This window comes from Ascaphus truei, chromosome 11 (genome assembly GCF_040206685.1).
Source record: "Ascaphus truei isolate aAscTru1 chromosome 11, aAscTru1.hap1, whole genome shotgun sequence".
NCBI lineage: Eukaryota > Metazoa > Chordata > Amphibia > Anura > Ascaphidae > Ascaphus > Ascaphus truei.
The window spans coordinates 48,958,355-48,975,202 of record NC_134493.1 but is presented as its reverse complement, the minus strand read 5'-3'; the positions used below and the strand labels follow the sequence as shown (position 1 = coordinate 48,975,202).

General features: G+C 47.6%; 1 protein-coding gene across 1 annotated transcript in view; it reads left to right on the top strand.

The window, feature by feature from the left end:
- The first annotated feature begins 5,233 nt into the window (after positions 1-5,233).
- The window catches only part of CPPED1 (calcineurin like phosphoesterase domain containing 1), a 62,771-nt gene continuing 51,156 nt past the window's right edge, over positions 5,234-16,848 (top strand). The window contains exons 1-2 of the mRNA XM_075566137.1: positions 5,234-5,446; positions 14,736-14,954. Of these exons, the coding sequence (XP_075422252.1) occupies positions 5,248-5,446; positions 14,736-14,954 (418 nt within the window). The 5' untranslated portion in view covers positions 5,234-5,247. The remainder of the gene's footprint in view (positions 5,447-14,735; positions 14,955-16,848) is intronic.

Sequence of the window (16,848 nt, the reverse complement as noted above, 5' to 3'; positions counted from 1 at the left end):
TCCGTGTTAGAAACAGTGCCCTCTGCTGGACAGCAGGCATTGTAACTGTTAATTTATCATGAGAACTGTATCATGGAAATTTGTAAGATAATTATGTTGTTATGTTTTGCAGTGCTTCCTGGAAGAAAGTCTAACAAATTTAGGTCCCAGACGGGCCATTGGGATTCACCAGGGGGAGAATGTAGCCATGTGTTAAAAATGGTATACCGTTCTCTCTCATGCTGGCATTAAGCCTGGTAAGTATACAGGATTGCCAGCATCAGTCATGGAGGTTTGCCCTCACACCCTGGTGAGGTGTCATATGTACATGGGGGGAGTGGTAACAGACCTTGTGTCCATTGTTAGTGACACAGGAGGTGGAGCCATTTCCTTGGTATATAAGACACAGCACTGCCCAAAGTTAGTGTGTCAGCATGTATGCAAACCTATGTTCAAGGTCAAGGGGATAATCTAAAGTGATTCTGCAGCAATTAGTCTGACCTGCAGCAGTAAGGCTGGCAGGGCCTACACTGTGTCCAGGGACCTGGCACAGGTGGGGATCTCCCTGAGGGGAGAGGTGATCCAACTCCATTGGGAGGGCAGATAGATCTTCTGAAAGGAGAGCACAGAAGAAGATGAGCGGCTAAGCTGTTTGTTGCGAGGGGCAGTCAGCCCATACCATCATCAATAAAGATGCCCTTGTTCACAAGAACCCCACTGTGTAAGTGTGAAGTTACTCCACAGCAGAAGGCACCACCAAGAAGGAGTTCCTCATCAGAACCATCTCCTTGCGGACGCAGAGATCCTGATGAGGTGGAGGCACTGTATGTAGGTAGGACTCTAGCACACTACCTCAGCTGCCTGTCTGGGTTGACATTCCCCATAACAACATCATGCGGGAGACTCAGGAGTCCTGTTGCCAACAGGTGCACCACCAGACACGACCATGTAATGGGGACTGGTTAGACCACAGGGGCCAATGTGAGATTGGGTGGGTCAGTCAGGTCAGAAAGTCCGTTACACTTATATCCTGCATATAACCCTTTGGCCCCAGAATACCCTAAGAAGAGGCTTCATAACCCCCCGAGTTAAAAGAACAGAGGGGTACAATGCAGAAAATCAACAGGGCAGAGCTACCGGTATTAAAGTTCAGTGCAAGCATCATTTTTTTTTTTTCTTTAATAAGTTTGAAGCAAGGGGTCTCCAGTGCTGAACTGCGTTATTTCAGCTCCGGGGACCCCCTACCTCCCGAGACACTTACCTCTGTAGGGGGTGCAGGTATCTCTCAAGTTTAAATGTTTCGGTCACGCTGGCCAATAGGAAGCTGCAAGGTATGACATCAAGGCTTCCTATTGGCCGTGATATTTTCAGGATTTCCCAGCTTCAGCACAGGTGGCTCAACCATAGAGATTCTGAAAACCTGTCCTGTTGATGGAGGTGGGGGGGGAGGCTTAAGGACTAGAGTTGGGCACCTGCTTTAAGGCATTGTGCTTGTAAATTCTATATACAGCACTGTTTGACCTATTAACACTTAATAAGAATTTCATTTTTCACAATGAATAATACCAGTGTTTTAGCAGAATAGTCGAAGGTTGAACGTGTATAAATATACCAAAATTGATGAAAATGCAATGCAATGTACTTTTTTTTTTTTAAAGGTAAACAAATCATCACTCTTACAATTAATTGAAAATTAAAATCATAAGCACATGCTGGGAGTCTGTAGTAAACCATTAAGGCTGCACAGTTATCTAGTTGAACACTTTTCTTAGAAATGTATAAACAGCATTTGATATGCACAATGTCTGGGAGATACTGTAGCAGTGCTGAAACTTTAGGTGGCACTCACACCACAAGCCTCTTATTAATAGTAATCAGACCAGAGGCCGATGGAAATCCAGATACCGTTCATAAAGTTTAAATAGCCACATATAAAACTAATTACGTATCCATCCATCTACAAGCAGGGCCGCAACAACAGCGGGGGGGTGAGCCTGGGCAAACTTCAGCGTCCGGCTGCCGGCCCTCTGATTTTGTGGTGTGTGTGTATGTGATTATTGTGTGTGGGAGGAGGAGGTTATTGTATTGTGGTGAGGATTTGTGTGTGTGTGTGTGTGTGTATATGTATGGGGATGGGATTGTGTGTGTCTGTTGTATTGTGTGGGTGGGATTGTTATTGTATTTTGTGGTGGGGGTTATTGTATTTTGTTTGTGTGGGGGGGATTTCTGTGGAATTGTGTATGTGGGGGGGGGGGTGTTGTGTGTGTTATTGCAGTGTGTGTGGGTGGGGGGTTTATTGTATTTTGTGTGGGGGAGGGGAGGATTTGAGTGGAATTGTGTGTGTATGTGTGGGGGGGGGATTGTGTGTGCTATTGCAGTGTGTGTGGGTGGTAATTATTTGTGGGGGGGGTTACTGTATGGGGGGGGATTTGTGTGGAATTGTGTGTGTGTGAGTGGGTGGGGGCGGGAGGTGTGTGTGTGCATGTGTGCAGCGCCAGGGGGGGTGGGCAGAATGAGTGTGAGAAGGGAAGGATGGAGGGAGCAGGATTCAGTCATAGCAGAGGAGGGAAGAGTGAGGAAGAGAGCGAGGGGGGAGATAAATACATGGAGGGGAGGGAGATGAATAGAAGGGGGTAATAGCGAGGAGGTGTAAAAGAGTGGGGGGGCTTGCAAGGCAGCTGACACACTGGAGGGGTGAGGGGGGCAATGGAAACTCTAGTCCTGGGACCCGTGAAAGCTGTCGGCGGCCCTGTCTACAAATGCAGTGCACTGTTTTATTATAGCTACTGTAAATATTATTGCTAATATATGGTAGCATTTTGATTTAGCATGACAAGTAATCATTATATCATTACGCTTAACTGTGCATACCTACAACATCGGTCAAGTGGGACTAATTTGAGCCATTCTATTCCAGCTACGTACATGATATCACTGAACGCTGCCAGCTTCTTCTTCCACAATGCGCAGAATTAATTCATTTAAATTGTTCAAGTTAATAGATTGTGCTCTGCATGGGATGAACAGCTGTAGTGTATGCAGGAGATACAGGGCCACATCGACTAACTTGTGCTACTCCATAAGACACAGAGAAGTGCCTGCAGTGTTTACACCAGGCATTATGCCAAGCAACTCATGATGACGGTGTTTCAACCACTAAGTGCATCAGACTCGTCACAAGATCCAGAAGGCTGTCCATTGTAACATTTAACCATTTCATATTCTATTTTGTAAAAAAATTCTGGGAGGGCACTCCATCCCCAAACAAGTCCCAGAATTTTTTTTACGAAATACAATATGAAATGGTGAAAATTGGTGCACACTTGGAGTAAAATTTTGAAAAAAAATGACATAACGGTCAGATCATTTATAAATAACATACCTCCCCACCACCAACTTTTCGAGCGTGTTGCAACTTTCATCATTGGGTCCAGTATTTGTGGAGAAACCACCTAGCAACCCAATGTGGGGGGTGTGTGTGTGTGTGTGTGTGTGTGTGTATAGAATGGCGATGGGGGAAGGGAGAATGGCAGTGGGAGAAGTGAGAGAGAGAGAGAATGGCGGGGGGAGAGAGAGAATGGGGTGGGGGAAGGGAGAGAGAGAATGGCGGGGGAGAATGGAGTTTGGGGAAGGGAGAATGGCGGTGAGGGAAGGGAGAGAGAGAATGGCAGTGGGGGAAGGGAGAAAGAGAATGGCGGGGGTGAGAGAGAGAATGGCGGGGGGTGACCTAATCACATCTCTTAGGTTCAAATATCACCTCTATGCTGCTGTGTGTACAAATGTATTTTTCTACCCCTGACCTTACACCTGCTGTACAGACTAAAGTTTCTGAATGTCTCTGCGTTATCATCCTGGATGGTCATCCGCCGACTTAAACTTAACATGGCAAAAACAGAGCTTCTCATACTTCCTCCCAAACCTGGCCCTACTACCTCCTTCCACATTACTGTACTATAATTCACCCAGTAGCCCAAGCACGCTGCCTAGGGGTCACACTCAACTCCTCTCTCAGATTCTCTTCTCACATTCAAAAGGTAGCTAAAAAAATTCGTTTTTTCCTCCGCAATATTACCAAGATACGCCCTTTCCTCTGTTGCTCGACTGCTAAAACTCTGACTCAGGCCCTCATTCTCTCCCGTCTCGATTACTGCAACCTCCTGCTGTCCGGCCTTCCTGCCTCTCACCTGTCTCCCCTACAATCTATCCTAAACGCTGCTGCCAGAATCACTCTACTCTTTCCTAAATCTGTCTCTGTGTTTCCCCTGCTGAAATCCCTCTCCTGGCTTCCGATCAAATCCCGCATCTCACACTCAATTCTCCTCCTCACTTTTAAAGCTTTACACTCTTCTGCCCCTCCTTACATCTCAGCCCTAATTTCTCTCTATGCACCTCCCCGACTCTTGCGTTCTGCTCAAGGATGTCTTCTTTCTACCCCTATTGTATCTAAAGCCCTCTCCCGCCTCAAACCTTTCTCACTGACTGCCCCACACCTCTGGAATGCCTTTCCCCTCAGTACCCGACTAGCACCCTCTCTATCCACCTTTAAGACCCGCCTTAAAACGCACCTGCTTAAGGAAGCATATGAGTAGCTCCGAGGCGGATAATTTACACCTCATACATAAAGCTTGGCCCTCTGTAGACGCACTTACCAGAACACCTTTGTCTCTGTGTTCTTCCTACCTACCAATTAGATTGTAAGCTCTTCGGAGCTAGGACTTTTCCTAAATGTTACTTTTATGTCTGAAGCACTTCTCCCCTTTATGTGTTATTTGTATTCTTTGTTATTTATATGATTCTCACGTGTATTACTGCTGTGAATCGCTATGTACATTAATGGTGCTATATAAATACATACATACATACATACAAACAAAGGAGAGAATGGGGGGAGGGGAGCGAGAATGAATACAGCACAAATGGGTATGTTATTAGACAAATACCGTGACATTTATTTTTTAGTGATGTAATTTGTTGTATAAATAATCTATGTACGGGTCCTGGTTTTGGATATTGAGAATCTGGTCACCCTACAAAGGAACCTCACTCATTTAAATCTTCATTTTATTTACTTAATTATTATGACTTTTGTTATTAGTCAGGACATTTTCAGTTTAGAAATGACATTTCTCTTGCAGAGCTGATGAGCTCTCAGACTCAGCCTGACTGGCAGCACTGCCGCCATTAACCCTTCTCCTCAGGCGAGCTGTGCGAGGCCTAGCTAATCAATCGCAGTGTTCCCAACTCCCTTTCCCCATCCCCGGAGGGGAGATGCGCTCAGGCAGCACCAGCCAATGCCCGATACCACCCGGAAGTCGAGCAATTCAGCGTTCCACGTGGGAAGCGGCGGCTGTTTCCCTGTTCCCGGTCGTTGTCTCGTCACACGGTTCCCCCAGTAACCCCGCGATGTCGGAGGGTGGCGAGGTGTTCCTGAGAGCTCGGGGCAGGACACACACGGCATTCCGTGCAGGTAAGTGAGAGAGACCGGCGTGCGGGGTAACCCTTCCACTGCCAGAGAGGCCGGCATTGATGAGATTAACGGCGTGACGTGGTGCGAGGGAAGGGGAGTAAATCTGCCTCTTAATACCCTACACCTGGATCTATTATAATAATAATCACCCCACTAATTAGTGTTGGATCTGCAGCTAATACTCTGTATCTAGATCTTTAATAGCAATCTAATGCCCCTCGTGGGTCTGGTCACTGTGCTGGCTACTCTAAAGGAGAATTTATCAAGTGTGTGTGTGTGTGTGTATATATACACTATATATATATATATATATATATATATATATATATATATATATATATATGTATACATCTATGTGAGATATACTGTATATCTCAAGTGAGCCGAATCCACCACAGTACGTGTAATTTATGTACAAATACCATCTCACCAATAAAACACATAGAAAACCTTATAAAACACCTAAGCAATAACGGCACTATGCAGTAATATTTTTGGATATATTTGCACATAGAAATATATACATGAGCCAGAACTGATAAAAGCCCATCTTAAGCCTCTGATCTTTTATCAAATCATTCACTGATCTTCAAGCTGCCATATCTTATTTATAAAAGTATGACCAGGAAGTAATACATTGAGAGTTACTTCTCGTTTTCAAGTATGTCCTGGGCACAGAGAAATAACAGAAAACGGGATGTGTGCCGAGATCACGCGTGCGTTGAAAGTGAAACTTCTTTGTGTGTGTGGGGTGGGAGGTAGCTTGGGTTGGTGTGTATGTGTTTGTTTGCGGGTGCGTGTGGGCGCCGGTGGTTTGGGGGGGTGTGTCCTTTCCCCCAGTGTGGCTTAGCTGGGTTTTGTTGTGTGCATGCGCGTGTTGACGACCGCATCGGTGCATGTGTGAAGCGATGGCCATAAAGGCTTTATGCGCCGCCCCTCCTTTGTGACGCTAAACCAAATAATGGAGACCACACAATGTTGGAAGAAAAGGTCACAGCTTTATTTTAACATCCGCTGTTAAAATCCTACCAGCCTGCCCGCCAGCCAAGAATGCTCCATGCAAAATGGGGGGTAGGGGGAGATCCCTGCCGACAGCCAGCAATTGGCCCGCTCCCTCCCCCAGCCCGTATCATGTGCATGGGGGGGGAGATCCCTGCCGACAGCCAGCAATTGGCCCGCTCCCTCCCCCCGCCCGTATCATGTGCATGGGAGGGAGATCCCTGCCGACAGCCAGCAATTGGCCCGCTCTCTCCCTCCGCCCAAAAGCACTGTAAAATGGGAGGGGGAGATCCTCATTCAGCCGATGTTGGGCTGCTTCCCTCCCCTTCCCTCCCCCTCCCGCCCCTAGGGTCAGTTTAGGCCCAGCCCTAAAGCTGGCGCCCAGCCTTTTACCAGCGTTGATTGGGCATAGGCCGGCCCGGCCCTACAGCCGGCGCCTCCAGCCTGCCGCGCTGTTCTAGGGGCTCTAGCTGAGGGACAGACCCTAAAGTCCTCGCCCTTTCTCCGTCTCGTGAGCTTGGCTGGCGCGGCAGCTCCGCCACCCGGAGGCCCCTCTGCCGGGCACTGGCTACCCTGGGGCCGACACGCCCACCCAAAGCTGCGACCTCTGATCTTAATTCTTCCCGCAAAAAACCCTTGATGTTACTTAAGAACACCTCCAACCCCTTTGGTGATAGATGCACGCAGTCCCTTCTGTGCCAGCTGCACTCCTTGGTGTCAGTCCCTCTGCGCTTTAAGAGTTTTACCGCCGCTAGAGGATGAATTTTGCCCATGGCCTTATTAACCTTCCTCCTAGCTTTCTCTTTCCGTGGCCCTTTTAAAATTTGCTTTGGACTAATTACAGACCAAATGATTAAAACCTCACTCCACAGCGCCTTCAAGCGGGCGCATTCCTGCTGTAACCGATAAATCAACTTTAGTGTTTTGGTGTTGGCTGGATCATTCCCCACGAGGTGTAGCAAACTAAAATCCGGTTTCACCTGAAATTCTGCTCACTCCTTGTGCAGAGCCTGTTACAGATCAACCAAGCACCTTCCTCTCTTCCCAAGCCAACGCCAATTCACCCCCTCTCCCGTACACCACAGCTGCTGGCTGCACCGCTGATCCTTCGCCCATACGTGCGCCCACTGAACGAAAGGAATGTCCCATGATCCACACTTCCAGGGTCTTTTGTGCAGCTGTCTACTGAGAGGGAAAAACATGTTAATCTTCTTGCCTCAGCACGTTGCTGTGCCCTTAGGCCCTGATGTAACCCCCTATAGGCACTGGGTTTCCACCTCCCCGGTTTCCACATTTGGTCCGGCATACAGCCGTTCTCAGCTACCGCTGTTGCGGCACCAATTCTAAAGCAATGGGTAACAAATAAACTGGGATCCATCCCCCTTAGCAGCAAGGCACCGCCTAAAAACGCTTTGAAATTGGTACCTTGTGAGTGGTGTTGCGTCCTGATGGATGATGAAATTGCTCCCAACCTTGGGCCTGTGCCTTACGTACCCCTTACTCAACGCCACTGGGCAAACTTCCGTTATCCTCTATAGTGAGGTGGACCCACGCTCCCCTTCCCGCTTGGTCGGTTTTAGACCTGCGAATCTTGCATACCACTGACGTAGCATTGAGAATCATGCTCGCGAAAAACAAGCCCGAACCCTGGATTGTTTAAGATGCCGCCACTAGCTCGCCAACCCTGGAGGCACCAAGAAAGCCACGGCAAATACTACTCTGAACAGTTCCCTTTTCCGCTGTACTGAAACATAGCTCTTTTGCTGCCATCATCAATACCTTGAAAAAGAACGCTGTGACGTTCGAAACGCGTTGTATGGGTCTTTTGTCACATTAAAGTGCCCTTTTATTTATTTTTGAATCTGGGTCCTTCCTGCTCAGTTTTTGCTAGTGCGCTTTTGTTCTCCATTTTCGTGTTATACTACATATCTGTAGCTGCACAGCCTGCCTACCACTCCTAGGATGTGAGTATTGCTTATGTTCAGGGGAACCTGCCAATGAGACTGAGGGTGAGTGGGCTTGTACCATCTACCACCTGTCTTCAGGAGGATAGTACCCATACTATTGCATATTAAGAACTATATCATATCATTTTATATACCTTGGCTTAGTGGTTTGGCTCACTTTATTTCATTATACCTGCATAGAGCGCTTTAGCCTATTTTTCTATCATCAATACCTGAAGCCTGTCTGGCGTTATCGGCTCCTTACTGTCAGTTCACTTGGCTTCACCCCTATCCCAGCCTATTCTTAGGGTTCTCCTAACTATGAAATCCTTAGTTATGTCCCTGCAGATGTGCCATTTCGGAAAAACACAGTCCTGCTATCATGGCCCCAACCCCCAGCTGCCTTCTGGGCCTGTAGGAAGCTAATGATCCGCGCGCTGCTACCACGCTTACCCTCGACTCTGTCCTTTTGCTTGAATACTAGCCATGTGTGCCAAGCCGGGAGGTAGGTTCTCCAAGTGCGTGGGGCTAGTGACTTGTGGATCAGGTCCATAAGTCCGCTATACCCATCTGCCCAAGGTGACGTGGGCATGTATTAGTGTAACCTTCCTAGCACCCTAGCATTACTGAATAAGGCTCCTCAGTGTATGGGCAGTGAGTGAAACGGTCCAGCCATGCGTCGCAGGCCTACCTCTTTGGTCATTTTCTCCCGTATGACGTGCGGGTATATAGAGGCGAATTTAAGATTGCGACTTGCGAGTGTGGTTACCAAATTCTAAACATATTCTTCCCACGATGTTCCCCAAATGTTTTATATGTGTCGCATCTAAGGTCTATGTATTTAAGGACGTTCAGACCCTCTACTGGGTGCTTCTCCAGCAGGCAGCTGGCTAACACAAGGTAACCTCTTAGCCAGTTGTCCATGATTTATACTTACTAGCTCTCTCCTCACCTGTAGCCTTCGCTTTTTCCCTGGCCTGAAACCCATCAGCAAAAGGTTGTGTACGTCCGTGAACTTTCCCTTTTATTATCTCACTTTGGGTGTAGATAGAAGAATCCGTCTAGCTACTTCCAGAGCAAGCGGGTAAATAGTGGCTGAACCAGCCTGGGTGGTGAAGGATTGATACTGGTCCCCCCGCGCCCCCTGCTTGGCGTCGCACCCAGAGCGGGTGTCTGGCTTCCCTCCTCGGCGTCCGTCCGATCATAGTGGTACGGGGTAGAATTGATCAGCAGTACTGCCGCTCCTATCTAGATCAAAACTCACCAGTGAAGGAATGAACAAATAATTTATTAAATTACCTAAACGGATACACCAACAAACAGAAAAGAGAACCTCCTCCCACGCGTTTCAATTGAAATGGTCTTTCTCAAGGCGTGTAAACCGACTGGAGAGGTCCTAGCGCTGGCGTAAGTGTCCTTCCCTTTACATTAAAGTGTAAGCTCTTCGGGGCAGGGACTCTGCTTAATGTTACTTTAATGCCTAAAGCACTTATTCCCATGATCTGTTATTTATATGATCTGATATTTATTTGGTTACCACGTGTATTACTAATGTGAAGCGCTATGTACCTTAATGGCGCTATATAAATAACGACATACAATACAATTGCTGGTACTTACGCCGTCATCCTTAATTTTTGGGTCCTTGCTCTCCCGCGCTGCCCCCTGCGTTGCACCGCTTGGCCTAGCCTTAAGTGTAAAATATACTGGACACCTAACAAGCTCCTATTGAACCCCCAAAATAACCACAACATATATATAAGCATATGAGTGTCACAGAGGAGTGCTACTGAGCATGGCAATATATATTTAAAACCAGAGACAGAACCTAAAACACAGACAAAGCTCAGTTTTAGCACATCCAGTGAGACCCATACACGGTGCAGTGCCTAAATATATATGTATAAATATCTATTAAGTAAAATGGTCTTTTAGTTTGACATCTTTGGCCAAAATTGTTGTAAGCCCCTGAGCCAACGGCACGGCAGACCACATATCAGGGGTCCCTAACGCTAATATAAATTCTTAATAACCTGTGTAATAACAGGAAGAATGATTTATAGTAAATCTGTCAATATTAGTAGCAAAGTTCTAAGTCTGACTGAAGCTTTTATTGACCTGTACATTACCAGGAAAAGCACTCTGTATTAGAGTTGTCACAGCCAAACTGCAAGCAGGCAAGTTCCCCTGAGTGACTTAATAGATACCTGGCCTTAAGTGACCGGAGAATCACCGCTGTCTCTTTAGGAATTTATACATACAGGTTTTGTGAAATGTCGCTGTCACTATCTGAGTCGCTATTACCCGTACTATACTAGGATTTATTTCCTTACCTGGAATCTCGTTGCTCGGGTTAGTACCCTGCGCTAACCTGGCCTGAAGCGCGGTGACTGGCCTTGGCGTCTGTCCCCCTCCTCGCCATGCGTCGGTGAAAGTGAGTAGGGGTCCTGGTCCACATTCCATGCGTGCAATGACCAGTCATTAGCCGTCGCTTCCTGCGAAAACTGAGAGGACCCCATGCAGGATCCCGGGGCTGGGTCGCCTTAAATCCTCTCCCCCCACCCCCGCCGGTGACAGAGCAGAACGCCCGTCTCTGCGCTGCAGTTAATCTGCCCGACACAGCGTGGCCCATGGGTGGGAGGGGCAGGGGCCCCGGGTGGCTGGGGCGGTTATACACCAGACCGGCCGCGCCCCTGCCTGCTGGAGGTAAGTAGGTGGGGTGGTTGGGTATGGCGTGTGGTTATATAATATGTTGGTGCTTCACGGTAGTACCCTGCTCACAGTCTGCCCTGTACTGTGAGGGGTAAGGTTGAGGTCGCCCTGAGGGGTGAACTTGAGGTCGCCCTGCAGTACCGCTAGGGGCCTCATGGTGGCGCTGCTGCAGAGGAGGGCCAAGGTAACAGCCAGCCTCTGCAGACCTGCCTGTGACCTCCTGTCTCTTTAATAAACATGGGGAGGGAAACCCCCCCCCTCCCCTGCTCACAGAAGCCCGGGAAGGGAGGGTGGAGCAGGGGGAAAGGTCAGCCTGCAGCCCGCGCGCGGGAGAAGAGCGCTCCTCCCTCCCCTGCTGCAGCACATTGGAGGGAGGTGAGTCATGGTGCCGAGGAGCCAGCAGCACCGCACGCAGGTCGGAGGGGTGATGGGGGTGAGTGGGATGGGGGCGCGGGACGGAGCCAGATGGTCCCCGTGGTGGGGGTGTGAGGAGGTGGTATGGGGGGAGCCGGCGCGTGGCCACCCCCAGCAGAGGGGTAAGCGGCCTGTTGCAGTGGGAGCCGACAGGCGCGCTCCCCGGCCGGCGCACGCGGTGCCTGAGAGCCCCCGCGGTCGGGAGAGATGGTAGGGGGGGACCTGGGCATCGGGCGCCCTGCTCTGCGCGCGGCCGTCACCTGCAGAGTGGTGAGCGGGCTGGCGGCGCCGGGGCTGGCGGCGGAAGCACAGGAGCGACCCCGCCCCCCTCCCTGCCGGGACTGCGCTTGGGCAGAGGGAGTAGGGCGCGGGTGGCGGGGCCTCACCGAAGCGCGAACCGGGAGGGGGGACAAGGCCTTGGAGCAGGGGAAGGAGTGGTGCGGGAATAGAGGCCGGGAAGCCCCGTGGCCCGGCGGGGGAATCAGTAGTGAGGCGGAGGGACCTTGCAGGGGAAAAAGCCGAGGTGGCGGGGCACAGGCTGGGGGGTGGGGGGCGGATAGGGGGGCATAAGGCCGGAGGGGGCCCCAGGGTGGGCGCGGGAGCGTGGTGGGCTGCAAGCAGGCGCCTGCACTTGCCGGGGGAGCTGGGAGGGCTGTGGGATGGGGAATGGGGATCCCTACCTGCACCTCAGCGCTGGGATCTGCGCGGGGCAGGGACACTTACCGGCTCCTCTGGTGCCGCAGCATCAGCGGCCTCCTCAAGCTCATGGGCGAGGCTGGCAGGACTCGGGGTCTTCATACAGTGGGGGGCTGCTGCAGTCACTGTGGCCTTCCCTCGCGGTCTTGAAATGGCAGCTCAGCAGCAGCCAGCGTTCCTGTAAGGTAAGGGGAAAAATTCCGTTAGCTCTGTCTCTCTCCCCTGGGGCCCCACTCTTTATACCCTCTCCCCCCTCCCCCTGCATGGGAAGGGACAAGCAGCCTTCCCCACTCCGTGTGGGAAGGGGGAGGGGGGTTAGCCGACCCCCCCCCCCTACCAGCTCTCGCCAATCAGGACGTCGCAGCCCTTAAGGAGCCTACGACCCCATGCTGGGGCCTCTGCCTCTTCATGTATGCACATGCGGGAGGTGTCTGATCGCGTGTTGGAAAATGATCTGTGCATGCGCATGGCGATGGAGTCACTTCTGCGCATGCCCTAGCAAACAGTAGCAATGCTGAAACTTCCGTTAGACAATTCAGCACATGCGCACACGGCTCCTTTCGCTACAATTTTCGTTCCCATGAAGACAATTTACACCACTGTAATTTCGTTCGCGCACTAGGGGAGGCCACATTGGGATTCATCAATTTGTTCCTGTTGCATGAGCGCCATAGCATGGACTATAATACCAGCCTAAGTAGGTTGATTGTAGAAGCATCTTTGAAGTGTGTGTGTATGTATATATATATATATATATATATATATTTATTTATTTGCGGCATAATGGGGAAAGGCGGGGTTGCAGACCTGCCTAAGACATGCAGATGAGCATACAGTTGTATTTGCATTTGCATATTTGCTTTGCTGTGGAGGGTTTTTGTCACTTTTTTTACTCAATATAACTTAACTCAGTGTATGTATATATGTATATATATATATATATATATATATATGTAAAGCACTTTTAACAGCTTGTCATGTAATTATATTATATATATATATGCACGCAACATTTCTGTGTGTGTGTGTGTGTGTGTGTGTGTGTATTTGTATATATAATATATATATATATATATATATATATATATATATATATATATATATGTATATGTGTGTGTAAAAGCAGATACTAGCACTCCTGTAAAATCACAATAGGGTCTGGAGCTAAGGTCATAAAATAACATTAAACATACTTTACCACCAAGGCAGATGGTAAAAGAGACGACAGCACTCAGATGTAGAGCAAAGAAACTTGTATCCCAAAGGTAAGACACAAAAATCCAACGTTTTGAGAAAGATCCCTCTGGCGGATCGAAACGTTGGATTTTTGTGTCTTACCTTTGGAATACAAGTTTCTTTGCTCTACATCTGAGTGCTGTCGTCTCTTTTACCATCTGCCTTGGTGGTAAAGTATGTGTTATATATATATATATATATATATATATATATATATATATATATATATATATATATAACATTAAAATACAAGGCTCCTTACCAGGCAGACCATAGGATCCAGGGAACACACAGCAAGGAAGAGGCAGCACACTTAGTAATGATAAAAAATATGTATTCAACAGCAGGCACATTCACCGACGTTTCGGTCCTAGGGACAGACCTGCTGTTGAATACATTTTTTTATCATTACTAAGTGTGCTGCCTCTTCCTTGCTGTGTGTTCCCTGGATCCTATGGTCTGCCTGGTAAGGAGCCTTGTATTAAACCTTACTTATGGGACTAGCACCTATCTATATCTGTATTTGTGTGCATCTGCTCTCTTACACTATATATATATATATATATATATATATATATATATATATATATACATACATACATACATACATACATACATACATACATACACAGTGGTCGACAAATCACCAAAAAAATCTACTCGCCACCTAGTACCACACGTGTGCTGCTTGGGCCAATAGGAGCTCGCCACGATGTTAAATCCACTCGCCCGGGGCGTGCAAATGTATAGGTTTGTTGAACACTGTATATATATATATATATATATATATATATATATATACAATCTAAGAGCATTACTACACCCACACATGCAATATCTAGGCAATTATTTTCTAATATACTCACATCGGGAAATAACACTATAATGTTTTCCTAGCTCCAAAAGGGGTGGACTACCTTAACTGGTAGGTGGAAAAGAAACATTTGCTTTGCATCTGATTTGAAATCCTTACACTTGCAAACTGAAGTGAAAACGGAAGTGGGGTTTTTTTTTTATTTTATTTATTTTTTAACGTTGGTTTTAATAGAAATTTTAAGAAATTCTTGTTTTATGTCGAATTATCATAATTGAAATAATCTGGCCTGCGCAGAATAGTTGAAAGCTCAGCAGAACAAACATCACACTGATATTTGTAAAGCACTTTTAACAGCTTGTCATGTAATTATTTAACAAAAAGCTTATGGTTTTCACGTATACAGCAGGCCATGTGAAAACCTCATAATATAACTGTTTTTTTGTTTTTGTTTTTTTTTCCCCTCTCCAAGATGAAGAATCACAATGGAAAGGCCCTTTCTACTTTATACAAGGAGCAGACCCGCAGTTTGGCCTCATGAAATCCTGGAAACAGGGTGACTGCGATTATGGAGGAGATGAATGGGAGCAGGAGATCAGATTAACAGAAGAAGCTGTGCTGGCCATTAACAAGCTAAGCCCCAAACCAAAGTTCTTTGTGCTGTGCGGGGACCTCGTTCACGCAATGCCGGGTAAGAATGATGAAATGACGAGAGCCAGGGAAAAGAATGGTAATAGATACGCAGAGTCTGCAGTGAAAGGAACCACTTTGCCAGTACGATCCTTGAATCCTGAACCTCACTTAGCAACATCTACTGGAGTTATAATAAAGTGAGGCCACTCGGCATCCAGTGCTTGTTTCCAATTGCAGGACGTGTTTACTAGCAGCCTGTATTCAGACTCGCCTGAAGCAGCATTCCCGTTAGCCTATTTTTTTATTTATTTTCAACTTATATTTTTATTGGCAATTTTCAATTGGGGTACAGAAGATAAAATAGGCACGGTAGGGATGTTATATAGCAAGAATCATGACCTAGACATTCCGGGCCCACATCCAAATATAGTGATTGACCAACTTGTTAGGGTCCTCTTTAACATCCCCTAATAGCTCTGCGGCTAAATAATAGTGGACAGCACATATTGGACAGAACAATACAAGGGGGAAGAAAGAGGGAGGGGGTGGTAACAGTATTTGCAAATGGTCTTAAGTTTATTTTACTTGTATACTCCAAGTCATACCCATTATTCGAAAGGGATAGTCATTACTCTAGTTCATTCGAGACGTGCCTCTGTACTAGGTCAGCCCGGGAGGATCGTCGTCTACACCCAAGCCAGTTTTCTAATATCTCTCTGCCCCCCCTCCCCAGCAAACCATGGGTCCCACGTCTGGGAGAACTTGTTACAGCTCTCCCTTAGGAAAGCTGTGAGTTTTTCCATCGTAGCAATAAGCCATAGTCTACGTTTTACCATTGCCAGAGAGGGGGCTTCCTGTTTTTTCCTGGACGCCGCAATAAAGCATCTCGTAGCTGACATGACGTGGGAAATTAGTTTGGTTGAGGCTCTTGACATATCTTCAACTGGTCTGCCTTGTAGGGCAGACCAAGGGTCAGGTCTCAGGTCCGTCTTCAGAAGTCTACTGATAAGTAGGTAAACCTGTCTCCATAGGGGGACTAGTTTCGGGCAATTCCACAACCTCTAAAGCAGGCCGGTGAGTGGGAGTTGTCTATGTTGAATATATACCAGCGAAATAATAGTTTATAAGAGTTCTCTTTGACCACAGTGCAGATCGAACTTTTTGCTGCAGCCTCCCAGATGTCAGCCCAGTCTTCAACCTCTAGGACCTCACCTAACTCCTCCCATTTTAGCATATGGAAAAATTTGTTGTCCGTCCCTGAGTTAATTAGGGAATTATATAAGGCCGAAATCATGCCCCTCTCCTGGGATCTATACATAAATAAAGATTCAAAATAGTTCTATGAGGCGGATGATCCTCCTACACGCACCTGAGTGACAAAATGTTTAACCTGTAGATATCTGATTATTTCCGCAGGTGCAAGGTTCCATTTTTTTTTTTTTTTTTTTGTGGTTCTGGAAATGGCAGAATTCGTGAATAGGTCTCCCACTGTGGTAATCCCAGCTGCCCTCCAAGATTGGAATGCACCTAATGGTCTGCCTGGGTCAAAATCTGGGTTACCAAAAAGCGTAATCATGGGGGAGCAGATTTTTGTAAGTTTGAATTTCAAGCCGTCCCAGAGTGTCGGTGAATGTCTAATCACTAGGTGAGAGAGAGAGTTCGACGGCCTGCTAGATTTTGGCAGCCATAAGAGAGTTTTAATATCGGCTGGTTTGGACACAATATTCTCTATATCCACCCAGCCTCTAGTTTGCGGCTCAGAGTTCCAGAGCAAAATCTGAGTCGGCTGGGAGGCCTGAAAGTATCTTAACAGGCTAGGAAGGCCTAGCCCCCCCCCCCCCCATGGTCATAGGTCTGTAGATTCTTTTGACTCTTGGGTGCTTTTTGATCCATATAAATTTTGTGATATTGGATTGGAGGTCCTCAAGATCTCTAACCGGAACCTTAATCGG